The sequence below is a fragment of the Anomalospiza imberbis genome, chromosome Z, assembly GCF_031753505.1.
Source record: "Anomalospiza imberbis isolate Cuckoo-Finch-1a 21T00152 chromosome Z, ASM3175350v1, whole genome shotgun sequence".
In the NCBI taxonomy this organism is placed as follows: domain Eukaryota; kingdom Metazoa; phylum Chordata; class Aves; order Passeriformes; family Viduidae; genus Anomalospiza; species Anomalospiza imberbis.
Window position 1 is genome coordinate 21,848,367 of NC_089721.1, and position 19,452 is coordinate 21,867,818.

The window sequence follows — 19,452 nt, forward strand, 5'->3', positions numbered from 1 at the left end:
TCCTAACATCTTCTGAATGTAATGCCAGAGGCTGAGTAGGGTGAAAGAGCTATCTATTGATGGCCAACATAAATGCTCTTGTGTTATATTTCTTTACTGTGTCTTTCGGGGTTTTACCTCTGGTTTTGGTTGCTTACTTGTTTGTGGAAAATGCTCCTGAATGCCCAGTTTTGATTCATGAGCTTGTTCATGTTTAAGAACTAAATTTCATCATTTGGATGTAAATGATGAAGCATTTTATAGGAAAAAAAAAAACCTTACATAATGGCTTTGTTGTCAAAGATATGTACCTATCAACTAAGAAATTCCTTAATTTTAATCTTACCCCCATGGAGCAGATTGCTAATGATATTAATATTTTGAGTATTACATGTCTACTTACACAAAAGCTATTCTAAAATTTGCCAAATTTCAAATACATTTGGCAGAATTACAGAATGGGTCAGGTTGGGAGGGACCACAGTGGGTCATGTGGTCCAACCTCCCTGCTCTATCAGGGCTGTCCCAGAGCACATTTCACAGGATTGTGTCTGGACAGTTCTTGAATATCTCCAGTGAGGGAGACTCCACATCCTCTCTGGGCAATCTGTTCCGGTGCTCAGTCACTGCACAGTTAAGAAGTTCTTCCTCATATCCAAGTGGAACTTCCTGTGCATTAGTGTCTGCCCATTGCCTCTTGTTGTATTGCTTAGCACCACTGAGAAAAGCCTGAATCAATTGTCTTGATATCCTTCAGATAATTATAGACATAGATGAATGAGTAACATTTTCCTGTACCATAAAAGCTTTGAAAGAAAATGTACTTGTGTTTAGGAGTTTTACTCAAGAAATCAGAACATTTTTGTTAACAAGAACAAGGATTACCTTAAACTTTGCAATATGATGCAAATAGATGTTTTCTTCAAAACTTTTCTATGAAGCCTTATAATAGGAATAACTGAAGACACAGTTTTTAATAACCATTTAAGTAAAGCATCCTATAAAGAGCTGGTCCTATGTACTTTGGCTCTGAAAATGAAGTGCCTATCTCTCAAGCCAATAGCATTTATGTTACTAGTAAGGCATAAAAGTTGGCACTCATGTTAAAATGCAGGTAGCCAAGAGATGGACACATATATCTGTGCCATACACACTTCCTGAAACAAGTTACAGAAGTCTAAGCAAAAGTTAGAAGTTCAAAATTGGAACAATTTTAAACAGTAATCCACACTGTTGCTTATATTTGTTACCACCACCACCAGTTTTCCAGGTGTACTTGCTAATGTTTTTTCATGAGTTGTAATTAAAATAAAATATTTTTCTAATTTTATATTTGCAGGCATATTCCTTCTCATCTTCAGTTTTAATATGGTGTTTTTCAGGCCAGATAGTTCTTCAGCCAGTGTCACAGAGATCCAAAGGGGAGCTGCCAGCACCTTATATATGAAGAGGCTACCACATATAGATAATAGATTACACCAGCTTAAGGCAAGTTCAGTCTTTGTTGTGCAGTATGTATTAGTGCGGTTTCTTCTGAATTATTTATAGTTGTTGCTGTGCAAATTGGGGTTAGTATTAGGAGTCCTAGAAATGTCTGGTTTCAGAATAACCTTTCTATTGGTGAAAATATTCAGTATTAAATACTATATTAAAGGAAGAGTGAAGCTGAACTTTTGAAATCACTAAAGGCAGGCAATGCAGAATTAAAGTTGCCATGGAAGCATTAACTCTACACCTTTAGGTATGTAGTATACTATGGCTTAAATTACTTCCTCTTTATCCAACTCTATGTAAGTGTTTTTTTTTTAATGTGAATTCTAATTATATTGAGTGCTACTTACAATGCATATTAATGGCACTGGCTACTCAGCCAACATCAGAAATCAGATGTTAACTGTGGCTGACTCTATCTGTCACTCTCAAAGTTGACCATATGATGTGTATCTAGAAAAATAATATTATGGCTAACTTTAGTCCAAGGAATTAAAGTGCACATATTCTGAGTTAGAATTGCACAGTGTGGCCATCACATTTCAAAGTATTATCACATGAAGAGCAAAATCTTAGAAAACACAAATAATCTCTAAGAGGTAAACTGAAAACAGCAACTTTAGTATAGTTCAATTTAACCAGTATAATGGTACATTTATTAAACAAGGTGTGAAAATAAAATAAAAAAGTTTGTGTTTTGCAAACACAAACTGCAAAAGTTCAGATTTGTACTTCACAGGACAAAGCTCTTGCTCCTTCTCCTCCAGTTTCCTTCCCAACAACTTGGTGAGCAGTATCAAGCCTCTGCAAAGCTTGCATTGGGCTACTACTGGGCAATATTCTCTTGCCCAGTTCAAAATTCCTGCATCTGCCAGATAAAGGGGCAGATTTATGTGAAGTTGTGTCTTCTTTTAATAGGCTATTCTCAAATGATATGCAAGGAATGCACCAATGTTGAATGTTAGGAACCTCAAGGCTTTCGCCCTAAAAATCTTTCCCCCACTCCTCCCTCCTTCTCATACATACTCTCTCATTACTCACACATAAAAACCACAGTGATTATTTTACAATATTTTAACAATCTTCAGCTGAAACTGCAAAAACAAAACTGAGTGATGTCTCTAGGTAAACTTGGTGTAATAAGACAGAAATGACAAGTTGACCTAATCAGTCTAGTGGCATAAACTCTGCTTTCTGTATGGTCAGAAAAAGCACTGGAGGAAATAACAGCCACTGATAAACCTAAGTAAGAAATAAAAGCATTAGTCAGGGATCAGTATATTTTAAAAATTCCAGTAGGGGTGTACTGCCACAGAGCTGTGTAGGAGATGTGCAATACATTTCTGGTGGCAAGACAATGAAATGTTGGAAGTGGGTGCTGGAAAATTAGCATTCACTGGCAACAGCATAGAGTTAGAAATATTGGACCATAAAGCATCTCAGGGAATTATGCCATACAGTTGCATTCAAAATCGAATCTAGTCTTAGTTTGAGAGTACCATATTTACTTGAATATCAGGCAACACTTATGTTTCTTCATCTAGTCCATTAGAAAAAACACTGGCTGTAAAATTGGTCCAGAATCCCTCCAGGCCCACCTGATGTAATAGTGAAGTTTATTCTAGACTGATGAAAATGCAGACAAAAACCTTGGGCTCAGGGAAGAGGATGACATTTACTCTCCTCCCCTCATTTCTCCACTTATATATTAAATGCAGATCCTGCAAGGAAAAATGATAGAAAAGTGATCCCACTCACTGAAAGTATCATGTGTGTGGGGAGAGAAATTTGTGATTAGACAGGAGAAAAGAGGACAAGAAGATATAAAGGAGTAGGAGAAGGACGGAGATACTAAATACCAACAATGGATAAGAAGTGAGGCAAGTGTGAGGTGCTGGCTCCCTCACCTTCAACGGAAATAAACATCCTTGGTTTCCTTAGGGATTGCAGAATTTTAACTCATCTGGTATTGAACAAACAGTACAAACAAACAGAAATAAATAGCTGATGTAAGAGAGGAGCAGTAATACCCCAACCCTGAGCCAAGGAGAAAGTAGTACCTGCAGGCTGTGAGCTGCTGTAGCAAAGATGTCTGTATCCTTAGTTACCTCTACCTTTTCCCAGATGGAGTCAGAGATGGGTGCCATCTGTGATTACTTTTCAGTCATTGCTTCTTTTGCACCCAATCCTTGTTCAGGAAGGCTACTCCTGTTGCTCATGAGGAGCAACAACCTTTGGAGTACCAGAAAAAAAACATTTATAGAAGACTTACACTTGTTAATTCTTTTGCTATTTAGTAGCTCTCTTTGCTCCTTTGCTTGTGTTAACCTCAGCCAAAATATTTGGAGAACATAATAATATGTCATATTGGATTTTACTTTCATAAACCAAACAAGCCAATTTTTAGTTTTCTATTCTCACATAATTGCTCCAAGGTTCCCTAAACAACCCTCTAACAGTTTCTTTCTGGTTTTGCTGCAACTAGAATTCCTTTGTTTTGAGTGTGTCAGTTAGACCTGAAAAAACAATTGCAGTTCAAATATTTTCCCTGCTTAATATAATTTAATGGGATTCCCCTGACTTTTCCATCAGAATGGTAGCTCCTAACCAGTGTGCAATCAAGTGGTACAGATCTGGTTTTGCATGGAGAAAAAACAGGTACCATGCAAAGTTAGGCAAAATGCAGACCTTCCTAGTGCTTCTTGATGTTCTGCTCTTCCAGGACTTTGAGCAGTGGCCATGCTGATACATAGCAGGCTTGAGATTCAGACAGCACAGCCCACAGCCATCTGGGTTTTTTTCCCTTCTACAGGTATCCCACTGAGAGACTCAAAATAGCATTCCTTTCAGAGATACCAGTAACTGCTGCCAAGTTTACAGGTATTGCTCTCGGATGTCCCTCTAGTGCTGAGGTGACTCCGAGATGGTGGAGAAGGCCTTCACTGGCCTGCACTGACGAAGGAAGACACAGCAGCCACAGTATTCAGTCTCTGGATGATTTATTTCAAATTATCAGGAAGCTTGTCTCTTTGGCTGCTGGCCGAGAGAAGGCACAGACTTCTTAACAGTTGTTTACTATTTCTTATCTATCAATTCTCTCTGTGCCCTTGCTGAGGTGCGTCCAGCAAGGCAGAAAGGGAGCATCTGACCTTGAGGGGCAGGCACAGAGATTAAATACTACCTGCTACATACTACATGTTTACTATTTCCTACCAATATCGAGCACCTATGTTGGACAGTGTGTTTTCAGTAAAACCCAATTAAAAGATGCCAACATCACCAAGAAGATGGAGGGTAAGAAGGAGGAAAAGGACAAGTCACACCCCAAATCCTCCATGTTGGATTTTTCATACCCTCCCTGTACCAATCCTGACCCCCCCGTACATCGGTCAAAACCCCCATGAACATAATGTAAAAATACTCTCCTCCAACTTATAACTACTTCTACTTTATCTACTGTAAATTCTAGATTTTTGTCACTTCTTGTTCTTCCTGCAGAGCTGGTAACTCATTCCATGGCTCAAAATTAAACTCACAGCTGTCTCCAGCTGTCTGCCAGGGTCTCTGACTCATAGGAATATTTGAAAATGTCGGAAAAACATTTTGGGTTCCGACATATTGCCCCATCTGGTTGGCCATCCCGGGCAAGGGTGTCAGAATAGGGTTTGGCAGCTCAGTAGCTGGCTACAAATATACATGCCAGGAGTATACTACTTCAACTCTGCTAAATAACACTCTTTCTCCTGCACCACCCTGTGCTTTGCCTTGCCTGAAGCCATCCGTCTCTTATTTGACTGTGGCATTACCTGGTATTTTTGTGAAGGAACAGCCACTGAGCTGCTGATGATTTCCAGGCATGCTCAAGACTGCCTCCATCAAAGTGCTCTAGACAAAGAAGTGTTCTAAAATACCAGTGGAAAAACCCCAAAGCAACTAACTTAGAGTTAAAAATCTTGTCATCGGTGTTAAAATTCTCTATTTTATATCACTTCAGTCTTCAAGATGAGGTGATTGTGTATTTCCCTTGTTAATATCTATGATTAATCACCCGGCTTGCTTACTTTGTATGTACAGTTCTGCCTTAGCTGACATAGATCACCATGCTTTTGTATCATATATTAATTTGGGGAATGGCAAGACAGAAAAGGGATTTCAGTAAGGTTGGCAAGTATAAAGAGAGGCTTTTTCCACAAGACAAATAATGTTAACTCGACAAAATGAACCTGAAAACTAATCAAGATTGTAAAATGGTGTAATTGAGACAAAGCTGAAATCTCAGAGAAACCTGTCAGAACTGGAGGCAATGTACCAATAAATATGGAAGAGAAGTAATCAATTAGGTGGACTTTCTGCACTTAAATGTAATAATAAATAAAAATTGTTTAAATGAAGAATTAAGAATGAAAAAAAATCAGATTTACTTGAAGTACAGCTTTGTCTCTACAGTTCTGTTCCCCTACCCAAGATCTTATCCATCCCAGTACTCATATTTTATTACTTATAGAAGGGCATGAAATATACAGCGCATTTATTTCACTAGTCATTAAATACATTATTGATATTCCACGTTTCTTCGTCCACGATTCTGTTCACACCTCTGATTCTCAAGTGAACACACTATTCTTCACCCCAGGGTTCAGCGTGAATTTGTCTATTTTTATATTTTTTCTCTTTTATCTTAATTCTTGGGGATTTCTGGGTTTGTACCCATGCTGTAGAAAAGCATACTTCATGCACGAAAAATATGTGAACGAGATGAAAGGCAGAGACAGATGGAATCATCTTTGTGATATCTAAACAAAATACTGTGAACATAATGAAATACTAAAGCATTTGCATTAGTGTGTGACCTTGAGCTGAAAGAACAAAATTGATGCAACAGTTACTCATATATGAAATTAAAGCCTTAGTTTCCTTGCTGTTGACCTGCCATTACTGCATGCAGAGTATCATTTCAGTCTTTTAAAAGCTAATGAATATAGACTCCTAGCTACTTGACATCAGTGAATACATACTGTCATGGTTTGATGCTGGTGCAATGCCAGCGCTCCCATGAAAATGCACCTTCTCAAATAATTGTTGTGAGATGTGATCAGGAACAGAGCAGAGCAGGCCCAAACTTAATAACAAAAGAAAAAAAATACTTTATTAAATTACTACTACTATAAAAGACACACACACTAAATCTAGGATGAAGACCCTCCAAAACACTCCTCCTCCCCCTCAAACATAATAACAAAACCACAGTGAGACACCACCTAGGATTCCTGACCAAGTTGCCACCCTTCAGATAATCAATACTCAGTCCCTCAAAGGAGAGAGAAGTCTCTCTTGCACCATAAACACCCCAGAAAACACAGTTGCCACCTCCTGTGTTTCCATGTCACACATGGTACTGCCTGGAGAAAATCTGCCAGTGTGACACTCTCCTTTCCATGTCACAGTGCTCTCACCACCGTGCATGGACAGACTGCTCCTAGGGCTCCTTTAAGGATGCTTTGCCAAGGACTAAAAGAGACAACAGTTCAGCATCTCCTCTTGGGACCACAGTCCCCCTCATTTTCTTCCTCCCCTGGGGCCGAGGGTCTCAAGAACAGAGATCATCTTCTTCCTGAAGACAGAGGGCCTCTCCACACCCTCCTCAGCTCTTCTCTGTTCTCTCCATTCCTGTGTTGGTAGTTGCTGAAGCAGGTCTCTTTGGTTCACCACTGCATCCCCCTAAAATGCAATCTCTATTGTTGGAGAATTTGGTTCAGTCTATGGCTAACAAGAAAAGTCCAGTCACAAGCTACTCCATCATCTCCTCCCCACCTAAAAATTTCTTCTTCTAGTGTCTCAGGTCTTGGACTGTCTCTCTTCTACTTCAAATCGAGGAGGAGTAATATTTTACAAAGCCTTTGTTTCCCAGGATAGGGTTAAAAGTTCAGACTCCCCAGACAGCTGAAATCTCTGCCCAGAATGCCAACTCCCACGACTGGGCATCTTCCCCCCCCCCCCCCCCCGCCCTTCTCCTACTCCTCTGCCGGCAAATTTACAGGTGCCATCAAACTCCTTGTCTCTTTCCCTCTGGTGGGTGGGAGAGGGGGACAAATGCATCTCTGTTTCTCTCCACCCTTCTGTCCGAAGCAGCTGGCTCAGTTCTAATCTTTCAGCCCCGTTGGCTCACCTCTCCCAGGCCACATGGCTTCCCCTCCCACACCCAGCGCGTGGCTGGTCTGCACTGCACTCTGACCAGAACCAAAGAGACAGCTCCCCTGGGAATTCTTGCTTTTAACCCCCTGTGTTCTCAGAGGCGTGTCCATACCTTCAGTGGTCACTCCAGGTGCCAATATCCAAACTTGACTACTGATTAGTTTAACTACCAACTTCCTGAGAAAATTCACTTCCATGTCAAACCACGACACATACATATAAGCTACTTGTTGTTTATGCTTGCCTAGTTGGCATTAATTTTGATCTTTTTCACTCTAATCATATAGAAGAATGAATAGTTGTGGATCTCCATCTTCCCCCACCCCCTACCCCAACACCAGAGTACCTCCTTTTTATGATAGAAGCCTGCACACATAGTTTGATTTTTAGTGGAAAATACATAGAACTTCATATTTCAGAGCTAGTAGGTGAAGCCAAACCACAGCAATTGCAGTCCAGTGAAGTAACGCACCATTATCATAACTATGAAGGTTCTGAGCATTGCACACAACAAACTTTAGGCAGTTGTCACTCAGACTGAACTTTTTTTAGCTCAGTACCTTTACTGTATCTTATGAGGTGGTGTGTGGGAAATGAGAAATGGGCAACTGAGGAAGCTGTTCTTTTCTGCCTCGTGAGGCAGTATGCCTTGCTGCTACTCCCATAGTAATGATTCATGCTGGGTTTCCTATGGTTGTGATTGGAGGAGATTTGCCTTGATATTTAATTTATCATCCTTGCCTTTCCCATAGCTGATTACTTTTAGAGGTCAAAATGTTGAAATGAGTCTGTAAAACATGCATCTGTAAATTAAAATAAGTTTTGGAAATGTGCAGCCTGACTCTAGGAAGATCAGATTGTTAGGTAATGCTCTAACTGTCTTTTATTCCAGCCTCTTAATACACTTGGTCACAAGTAATAAAGGTTCTATGAGAGGACAAGTAACCCTTTGTTAAAGCAACAGTTTTAAACATGTTTGGTTTTGTCATGCTTTACAATTCTGTAACACACACTGGTTATATTCTAGGCTTCTTTAATTTTTATGTGGAGATTGGTATCTAGTATAGTATCAATATCTTCCTCTTATGCTCATTGTAGTTTAATATGCCACTGGTAGCTACAACCTCACTTAAGCAGAAAATACCACAAAAATGCTGAAAGACAGCCTAGCAAGGAGCATGTTCCACCTGGGGCATCCCAATGCCACTGACAGTGTACTGGAGTAGTTAAATCTAATGTTTACAAATTGAGGGAATCTCAGGGAGTTAATAGATGTATTTGCAGAACTTTAGATGAGGTATATCCCTGCAAGATAGTACATGGTGCTGGAACTTGGACAACTGTGATGGATTAGAAGCTTGCTGTTTGCATGGCACATCTGAAGAACTCAGCCAAATATTGTAGGTCCTATCCAGCTTACAGTGCTGGCTCTTTCTTTCCACAGTAATAGCGTGGATGTGCAGGAATATACGTTTTTGGGGGGACAATTTTAGAACGGCTGCGGTGTTTCTTCCCCGTTCTTCCGGTAACGCTGTCTGTGTTAAGTGTCTGCAGAGCGTCTGCAGAGCATGGGGACGCGGGCCTGTGTTCTGGCAAGGCGGAGGGCTGGGAAGTTGCAGTAGCCACGCTCCGGAGAGGGCTCCGCACCGCCTTCGCCCGTGACTCCGTGACACCGGCTCTCCCCGCCGAGCCGCTGGGCGCGGCGTTGCCGCGGAGACGGCGCCGCAGGGGCCGGGGGCGGGAGGAGGCGGCCCGGGCGCCGCCAGCACCCCGAGCCCTCCCCGCTCCGCTCTCCCCCCGCAGCCGTTCCCTATTATAGAAGAGCTTCCGGCGGCGTGGACCACTCTGACATCATCCTCCGCACCCCGGTGACGTCAGCGCCGGGAGCGGAGCGTGACGTTGGTGCGTAGGGGAGCGCGGTGACGTGTTCTATTTAAAGCTCCCCGGGCGGAGGATGGAGGCAGAGCGGGCAGGTGCTGCGGCGGGCAGGAGCGCGCTGGCTGCGTGCGGCGCGGGGCTGTAGGGCAGGGTGCGGCTCCACTCCGCTCTTCTCCTCCCTTCCTTTCCCTTCCCTTCCCTTCCCGTTCCCCGGGAAGGAGGAGCGGGTCGGAGGTGCGCGCTCCGCGCGGCGGCTGCGCCTGCCCGCCGCGAGGGGACGAGCGGGCGGTGGCGGAGGTGTGAGGCGGAGGCGGGGGATGCGAGCAGGCACAGGCAGCGGCTCGGTGGCGCCGGAGCAGCTGGGCACCGCCTGAGGCGGTCATCGCTCCCTCCCTCCGTCCCACCGGCGGGGCTGAGCCCGCGGCCCCGCCGCAGAACAGCGCGGCCTCGACGGCGGCAGTCCCTCCCGCCGCCCGCTGTCAGTGACCGATCCGCCGCGCCCCAGGACGATGCCCGCCCGCTCGCTGCAGAAGAAGGCGTGACGGCGAGGAGCGGGCCCGCCGCCGCGGGAAGGAGGAGCGGTGTCCCGCATCTCCGCAGCCGGGGGTGGGCGGGCGGGCGGATCGGGGGAACGCGGCGCCCCGGTGCCCGCGGGCGACGCGCGGCTGCAGCTCGTAGGTAGCGGCCTCTCGCCGGGAGTCCGATGCCAGCGCCGGTGCCACGGCTCGCTCTGCCTTCTCGGGAAAATGCATCCGTGCCCGCCACGCTGCTGGCGGCGGTGCTAGGGGGAGCGTCGGCGTGGGGCTCTGTGCACACCGCCTGCCCCATCCCGCTCCGCCTCTGAGGCACACGGAGCCCTCCGCGGCCGCGCACGTCCCGGCGAGAAGCGCCGCAGCCGCCGCCAGACCCTCGCGAAGAAGGCCAGCGCCTCCCCGTTCGCCTGCAGGAGGGGACTCGTCCGCCCCCGAAGCCATCGCTGCCGCCTGTCCGGGGGCCGGAGCCGCTGCCTGCGGGCGCCCGGCGGGGCCGGTGGCCATGGGAGCCCGGCCCGCGGGGGGCGCTCCCTAAGGCGCGGGTGGCCCCGCTCGGCCCCCGGCAGCTGCGGCGAGCTCAGAGCAGCGGCCTCGCCGCCACGGGGCTGCGGAGCTGCCAGCGCGGCGAGGAGCGCCCCGGGGACGCGGCACCACCGGTGCCAGGCGCTGCCGGCCGCCATGGGGTAAGGATGTCGCGGGGGCCGCCGGGCTGGTGCCGGGGCTGGGGGTGGGAGCGGCCGCCCGCGGAGCTGTGGGCGCTGCTGGATGCGGACAGAGTCGAGGGGTCTCACTGGCGGGGTGCGCCAGCAGCAGGAATCCTACTGCAGTCGGTGCCGTGCATCAGCCCGGTGAGGGGAGAGCCGTGCGATCCGTGAGGGGCGCACCGCGATCTGCAGAGGTTTGTCTCCGCCGTAGCCACATCGGAATTCTGGAAGAGCCGTCTCGGCTCCCAGTTCCTCACCGTGAGAACCTTTCCTGAGTTATTAGGCGATGTTCAGTCCTGAAGACGAGTGCTTTTAACTCAGTGCGCTAGGGTGAAATTCCAGAACAGGGAAAGCTCGCTTTCACTCTTCTGGAGTCATCAGAGAATATCGAACTACGTGGGAATTTCTTAATAAACCGAAGGCTCTGAGGAAGTCGGCTTCACAGCAGGTTCCCTAGTAAACTAGGGAATCCACTTGAGAGCTTAAGGAAATTAGAAGGAATAAAATCTATAAAATTAGTCAGATCTCATACAAATTGGTAGATAAAAATGTGACATAGATACCTATGAAAACTTTCCAGTCATATCCTTAGGAATTTGTGTAGTGATTTGAAAAAAATAATCCATACTACCAGGCTTGTCTGATAGTGGAATGGAAACTATGTTCCAAATGATAGTGGCATGGAAACCATGTTCCAAAGCAACAGAAACCTGGTATGATCTGGCAAACTGCAAAGTGGAGGCAGTCTACAAAAGTTACAAATCATGTCCTTTGTATTTTGGTCACTTAAGAATTCAGATGTGAAATTGGCATATTATGATGGGAGTTACAGATGTCTCTTCAAGCTCTTTAGGACATTTGAATTCTTCAATTTATTAACTTCCTTGCATGTGTGGTGATAACTGCATCCTTGTCTCTGTGCTATCACTGGGGGTCACAGGTCAAGATGTAGGAAGGAATGACTCCTTGCTCCTTAGGCTTGTTTTTATTTTTCCGTTGTCTTCCCTTCCATTAAAAATTTTAAGCAGAATAAACCCAGACTTGCAGCTGTCTACATATTCAAGAAATTGATGTTTCTGCCAAAAGTCTAAATGATATGATAATTGTTTTGGAATATATACTTAAAATTGCTAATCACACACAGGATTATATAAAATTAAAATAATGGAAATCTTCTCATTGATTTAAAATCAATACTAATGTTTGTAGATATTTGGGTTAAGCATATCGTATTACAAATCCACTGAACTGTTGAAGAAGAGCAAACATTTTGTCTCCAGAACTCCACCTCTCCTAGTTTCTTAATAAACACTACAAATCCCTATCTGTAGAGAATTAAAAAATCTTAAAAAATGCAGTTGTTGGTGCAATGACTTGAGTAGTATTTTGGCACATTAAGGTCAAGAGCGCTAAATTTGCTAGCAAATATTTTAAAGACATTTTAGACAGTATGCTTTGGGTATTGCAATATAGAATTCCTTTGCAGACCATCTTCTAACAAGGAGGACAAACCCTGAAATGTAGGAATGTGTTACTGATAAGCCCGTATCTCTCTAAATCTGAGTGAGCACACCCAGGCCAGGGCCAGCACCTACTTAGTGCAGCGATGGTTAAGTATCAGACATCTGTAACTGTTCAGAGCAGAGGTCTTGATTTGATAGCTGTTTTGAATTAATTTCTAGATGCAAGTACCCATGGATTTCAGAATATTTCTACACCAAGATGCACCGGGCTTTTAATTCAACAGTTGATACTCTATACTAAGGTCTAAAAACTGAGCATTCTAGAAGCAAGTGGCAAAATCACTGGCAATTCAATGTACCTGGGTCACATGATGGTCTGTGAATTATATGCAGTATTTAATGACTACTGGTATGCTGTGTCAGCTTGTAAACTGATCTTGTAGTACCTGGCTGGTGAAGAGCTCACCTATTTCAATGGTTAGAACACAGAAAACTTGGAGGAGGGAAGTTAGCTTGCCAAACCACCAGGGGCTTTCTTAGTGTAATTACATATAATGAAGAATTCGCTGTTCTGCTGGTGTAGTTCAGACTGTTCAGCACGTGCAATACCATCAGGCAAGCCAGGTAATTATGCTTTGAGTGTGTGGTGGAAACCAACTGGTGAGTGACTGGGCTTTGGGCCAGTGCTGCTATTAAACATTTTTTTGGGAAACTTGAAACTAGAGAAATTTAGAGTAGTTCAGGACAATTTCTATTTCTGTATCCTGTATGTCTGTGCATGTCTTTTGTCTCACAGAAGGTAAGTGTATCGAGCCCTGTGGATTATATCAGCCAGACACACAGGATGTCCTTTCTTGTTTCTCTATCTGCCAGTCTGTCTCACTTCTCCCAATTCCTCATTCCAGTTGCATAAAAAAATTCTTATCAATAGTTACTGTTGAGCGATATAACCATTGTGGACAACCTTTTGTTGGATTGACCACATAAAATATAGTATTATTTAATAGAGAAACATGGATTTTTTGTTCTGTCCTAGTTGATAACATGTATTCATGTGTTCATTGTCAGTATTGCACAGTCTTCTTTGAGCAGAAATCTGCATTAAAAATCCTCAAATAACAGCTCTGAAGCATAGTCAGGATTTCTATTGGCAGTTTAGGCTGTTGTATGCATTGGCCAGGTAAGTATTGTGTTTCAAGTTGGAACCGTTGCTATATTTTTCTTGTTATTGGTACTGCTTGTACTTCGATCTGTGGGCAGGGGAAGTAGAGACAGTGATGCAGTTGTTGTTTAGGCTGGAATGAATACATTTCATTACAGACACAATGGGGAAGCTGCACAACTGTGAATTCTGGTAGGGATGCATAAATTGATGTCCTATTAAACAGAATATCTAGTATTAATTCCTAATTTATTGATGCGTAGTCTCTCCATAACTACTTCATATGATGGCCTTTACATGATGGCTGTGGATAAATATCTAAATTAGCTACTTGCTTTTCCCATCATTCATACTGAATTTTAAGGAATTACAAGGTAAAAGCTTCTGGAAGATGTACTCATTTCTGTCGTGTCATGTTAATCAAGGTGTCTTTATAAAGGCTTCATCTTCAGTTTTGTTGGACTATATTTAGTATGTTATCCTTGTAAAGGTTGTTATGATATGTGTCAATTTGAGATAGCAGAATTAGAATACTAGGGTTCTTAAGTTGACTGGAGAATATTGAGAAAGATTAATATTTTAGGGTATACTTGTTAGTGCTGCACTTGCCTAGAAATAAGTGTTTTAATTTTCGGTAGTCTGCAACTGGCTGATCCACTCCTAGATCTTACACTATTTGAAGTACTTGCAGTTAGTAAAACACATTTCTTTAAACAGGACAAACTACAGTTTTGTCCTGAAATGTTTCAGTTTGCTTTCTGTATCTGGGTAACAAGGCATGAACACTGTAAAGCTGTTGGGACCCAGAAGTATTATTGATCATTGAATTTGTCCAGACTCAAATTCTTTAACCTGTTTTCCTCCCACAAGACTTAATGGTAGCTTTCTCCAGACTTTGTTTTAGCAACACTTGTATCAGCTGTGCTCCACAGAAATACTTCAGATAGAGCAGAAGGTGAGCTTCTTGGCAGTAGTTCAGTGTTACTGTAATTCCTAGCCGTCTTGCTTTCTCAGGGGTAAAATGAGATGCTTATTGTGTGAAAGCAATGGCAGCAGAGTAGTTTATGCTATCTTCTGTAGCAGAATGGAGAGTATAACAAGGTCTACAGATAAAAAAAACTTGATTAAGATTTAGTAATGTATAAATACCAAAACAGACTGCATGTAAGTCAGCCTGAAATGGTTAATAAATTACTTTTCAGAGAACAGTATGTGTAGACCTCTACCTTGCTTGAATTATATTCTGTCACAGTCACTTTATGACTTCAAAACAAGCATGAGAAATCTGAAACAGATCTTCTGGCCTGGTAAAACATAAATGACTGTCCTGAGCATCATGAGAGGATGATTGTTGATCTAGTGAAGGTATTTGTAATGAATTAAGGTTGCAATTGATCTGTTTTGGTACTTCCATGCATTATTAAGATTTTATAGGCCACCCTTTTTGGAAAACTAGTTCTGCTGAAAAGAAACATTTAAGTCCTTCTGATTCATCATGTTGAGATTATTTTTATTCTCAGTATTATTCTCATTTTTATTCCCAGTATTTATTCTCATTATTTTTACTCTCAGGGCAAGCATCAGATGTGTGTGTGTGTGTGTGTTATGTGTGTACTTGTGATTCCTTTTTCCCATAACAGTGTTTGCTCTACCACAGTTACCATTATCTTTTCAGGACTCAACTAGCTGTTGAGCCAATATCTAAGGAAATACACAGTCTTGGAGCTACAGAGATTGCAATGTCTTATAATTCTGTAACAGGTCAGCACTTCTTATCAGGGAAGACAATGACACTTAACTAGAACTGAGCAGAGTATTTTTGTCTGCTAGTTAGTAAAAGTTTTAAGCTGAATTTAGATATCACTTTTATGGGAGTTTTTGTTGCAAAACATTTTTTTTATGGTTGTGTCATAAAACTATAATTTGATTAAAGGCTAATCACTTAGCTAATCACTCTTTAAGTCATTGCCTTTCACATCTTTGTCTATGCACTGGTATACTTCAGAGAAGCTCATTATCATATAATGTAACACTAATTTACTGGTAGCTTCTCATTGGTATAGGTGCCTCAGACATTGTTTTAGTTGAAGCTATGGTTTTCTAAGGTATTCCAAACCATATAAACAATGCAGATACTTCAACCAGACTACAACTTAGTTTTTCTTCTCCTTTAGATGTCTGTAATTTGGAAGCTGTTGAGGCCTAAAATAATTACCAAGGACCAAGGTCTCTGCTAGTCCAGAGGTTAAAAGTTAAGAGGTGCTTAGCAAGGAAACTAGTGTGGGTGTGTTCATACCCAGGCAGGCTGCAACTAGGTCTGGAATGGACCTTGCATGAGTATATGTATATATGCCTGTGTTTTACCAATGTGCACTTCCTAGCTGAGACAGTTTTGCACTAGAGAAGACTCTCAGGCTTCCCCATGTGTGTGGTTATAGTGTTAGTAACAGTTAATTGTGACAGTGAACAAAGAAACTAAGTATTCTGTGTTACTTAAAGTGAAAAAACCCCAGAGTCCCCCTCTTCTTTTTTTTTTTTTTCTTCTATTTTAAAGATACCATGAACCATGTATTTAAATGCCCTGTTTAAAAGCCCTGCTTAGGTGACAGCTTTCTGTAAAAAAAAAAAAAAATTTGAAGAGCATGCTTTCTAGTTTAAGGTTTTGTTCTGTTTGTCCTGCAAAGCTTTTTCAGATATATTCAGTCTTAAAGGTAAGGTGTAATGGGTGTTGAAAGCATTGCATTATGAAAGATCCCATTTTATATCCAGTTTTGATAGTAGACTTCTTTTCTCCATTCTGTTTCAAATTTTTTATATTTCCCAAGGCTCAGCCATGTGAGATCCACCAAAACTAGTATTGTGTTCAGGACAGAAATACTAGAGGGGAGAAGAGGCTAGAGGGAGTTGTGAGTTTATTCTACCTGGTCCTTGCACTATGCAGTGTTGAGCTCTGTTTTATCTACAGAGTCCTGATAGTGGCATTACTCCATTTGGTGAAGTAATGGAACTGTGTTTCAATACTATATTGATTTTCTGGAACTGCATCACAATCATGCTTCTGGCAACAGACTGCACTCTGATACACTTCTTTGGTGGCAAGTAGTGATGAACACCAGTCATCGTTAAAAAATTAGTCTAGGAAAATACTGTTTAAACATGCAATAGATGATGCTGGTTTGCCAGATACAAACATATATTGACATTTCCAGTAAATAGTAATGATTTATGGTTTTTTAGTTTCTGATTATCAAGTTAGGTAACTTTAGCAGACTGCATCACTCGTTTACTGTAATGGGAGGGGAGGACTTGAAATACATAGCTCCTCTCAGGTTCTTCTTCTTCCTTCACATACATGCAAATGATTCACAGGCACTGTTTTGTTGATGTTTGTGGTTGTGCTCTTTGCAAACATCCTGATTATTAATTTTTCACAGATCTTGCCACCAAATGGTGGGAACCACAAAAGGCAAGCACTGCTTCTTCCGCTTGCCTGCTACAGCACCAATGTTTGTGCAGTGAGCTATGTCAGTACTGTAACCTAGCTTACTAGAAATACACGTGTGTGCAGAAAGGAAGGGTGACTGCAGGTGGGATAGACCTACCTTTTACTAGAGTGTCTGTTTACCCTGGTGGGAAGAAAAGGTCTGAACTCAGACCTATCCCTGTTGAACTTTGCTCCTCACTTTTGAAACTCAGGTCTGGAAAGGTTTTTTGTGACTGTCCACTAAGTTGAATCTCAGCTTACTGAGAAATGGTATTTTTTTCCCTTTAGAATAGTGTATTTTGTAGTAAAACAAAACAGCTCCACAGCCAAACCCAAACAAACAAACTCACTAAGCCCAAACAATAATAGGTTATATTGCTGGGTATAGAATTTGGTTTTTTAAAGTGCTTTTAAATTACTAATTGTGTAAATAGTATGCTATAGTCTTGGATCCATGGTTAATCTTGAAGCTCTTCTTATAATAGGACATATGATGAGATCTTCCCTGAGTTTTGAAAACTGAAGAATAAGCTTTAAATGGTCAACACTTTACAGTGAAGTGTTAATGAAACAAATCATCTTTGACATGTATTCTCACAATTCTTAGGCCTACTTCTTAGGCCTGTTCATTTCCAACAGACTGCTAGCCCTGGCTTGTCTGTACAAAATTCTAAAAGAATGTATTGTGTGATATTGGAGAAAACAGTGTTTTCGCCACTGTGACTTATTGTGGAGTACACAGCCATGGCAGGTATCTTAGGGTACTTCTCATGCTAACAAATATAAGCATATGCAGTAATATGTGCTGTGTATCTCTGTTGTCAAATGGCTGTATGCAGTAAACTGGGGTCCTAAGCAGATATTCAGATAATTTGCATTAACCCTTGCTTTTGAACTACTTGGGTTTTTCACAGACTGTGTGTGACTAAAAGAGTTAGCCTGCAATTAGACAGGAACACTTCTGTTGGATATAACTTAATTGCATCTTCTGGATACTGATTTCCAAGTGTTTGAGTGTAAGTCCCTTTTCTACATCTAGACATGTGGAGGAACTGATTTTTACCAGGAAACAATTAGCAGTGTTAGGGAATAGAAGGTATCCTGCCGATTAGAGTCCTAGGTACTCATGGTTCTCAGAAGTAATGCAGAGCTCAGATAGTATGTCTGGCTACATATGATAGTAAAACTCAAAGGATTTTTGAGAAGTTTTCATAAAAGACACCAGTGCTGAAATGAAGAATGGTCCATTTTGGCTGAATTTTGTGAAATCAGCACTGAACACTAGATCCCCTAAGATAACCTCATATCTGAATGTAAATGCTGCCCATGTCTCTTACAACAGATCTTAGTGGGCCACTCAAAATCTGAAGTAGTTTTTACCGAGACTTATGTATTTGGTGAGCTTAAATGTGACATAGAAATTAAAAAAAAAAAAACAACACAACTTCCTCTTTTGTCCACATTAATTACAGTTTTTAAAATCAGACTGCAACAAAAGCTAGAGTAGTTATGTTACTGGGATGAAATGATGAAGAGTATTATAGGGTCCTTTTCAATATGCCACTTTTATTGTTAGCAGAACTGGAGAATTAATATTGTTCTGGGGTGAAGTTCCTAGACAAAGAAAGACAATTTTCTTCTTCTCTAATTGTTCTTACAAGGAACAATTTTACTTGACATTAAAATATATTTAAAGAGTCCTTTTCTTCTTCTCCGTAGCAAGGGCAAATCCAGCTTTCAAAGGATACTGCTGGTCTTGAGTGCTCAAAGATGGACATGGTACTCCTCAGATCACTTGCACTAAGTCAGCATTTACAGATAGAATTCATATCTAAATCTTGTAAAGGTTACCTTCTGCTCCACCATCATGTTTGTCTTTTTGTCTTTGTACTTCTGCCACTGGCTAATGTTTTTGTAAAACCCAAGACTTTGCTTACTCAGGGAACCTTAGATTATTTTTCTTATATCTATGCTGTTCGTCTTTCTGAAGAAGTCTTACTCTTCATTTGCTTGTAACACTGGAAAAATTCTTGCAATTAAATATGGTATGAGTACTTCCTGCTCATGGCATTCTATTTACTATATTAACCAGTCTGTTTGTAAACTCAAAACTTGTTAGTGAGTAGGAACCGGCAGTTTCTGCTACATGGACTAGTATTTGATGCTTCATTTAAGCCTCTTTTGGACATAACCATGGGAACACCTAAGTGCTCCAGTTTGGGAAGACTACACCATGTTTAGCATACAGCTATAAAATGTTTTTAAATGCAGCTTTCTTTAAAACTGACTTTGCAATGCAAACATTCTGTAAGTAGCTAATGAACCTGCTCGGTTTTGGCTACTGTTTATTTCATGGATACAGAAACACTGGGGCTTGGTTTCTTATATTTAATATCTGTTCTGATACTTATGCACAGGAGGGGATGAGGGAGGCTTTTCTAGTTCTTGTTTCACACATAGGCTTTGAAGGCATGGAACCCTACCAGTTAATTCAGGTACCATGTAAGGAAAATTGTTCATTAAAAAAAAAGTCATGCTAAAATAACAAGCTCTTAACAAACACTGT

At 42.0% G+C, this 19,452-nt stretch overlaps 1 protein-coding gene and 1 long non-coding RNA gene across 2 annotated transcripts in view; both read left to right on the forward strand.

Annotated features, from left to right (window-relative positions):
• Positions 1 to 1,238: 1,238 nt before the first annotated feature.
• Positions 1,239 to 4,362, forward strand: LOC137464879 (uncharacterized). The gene is made up of 3 exons (XR_010994460.1): positions 1,239 to 1,476; positions 4,071 to 4,128; positions 4,283 to 4,362. It is a non-coding gene; the product is annotated as an uncharacterized lncRNA (long non-coding RNA).
• Positions 4,363 to 9,630: 5,268 nt separating this feature from the next.
• Positions 9,631 to 19,452, forward strand: part of HOMER1 (homer scaffold protein 1) — an 89,084-nt gene continuing 79,262 nt past the window's right edge. Inside the window, exon 1 of the mRNA XM_068176353.1 lies at positions 9,631 to 10,756. Coding sequence (XP_068032454.1) covers positions 10,752 to 10,756 — 5 coding nt within the window. The 5' untranslated portion in view covers positions 9,631 to 10,751. The remainder of the gene's footprint in view (positions 10,757 to 19,452) is intronic.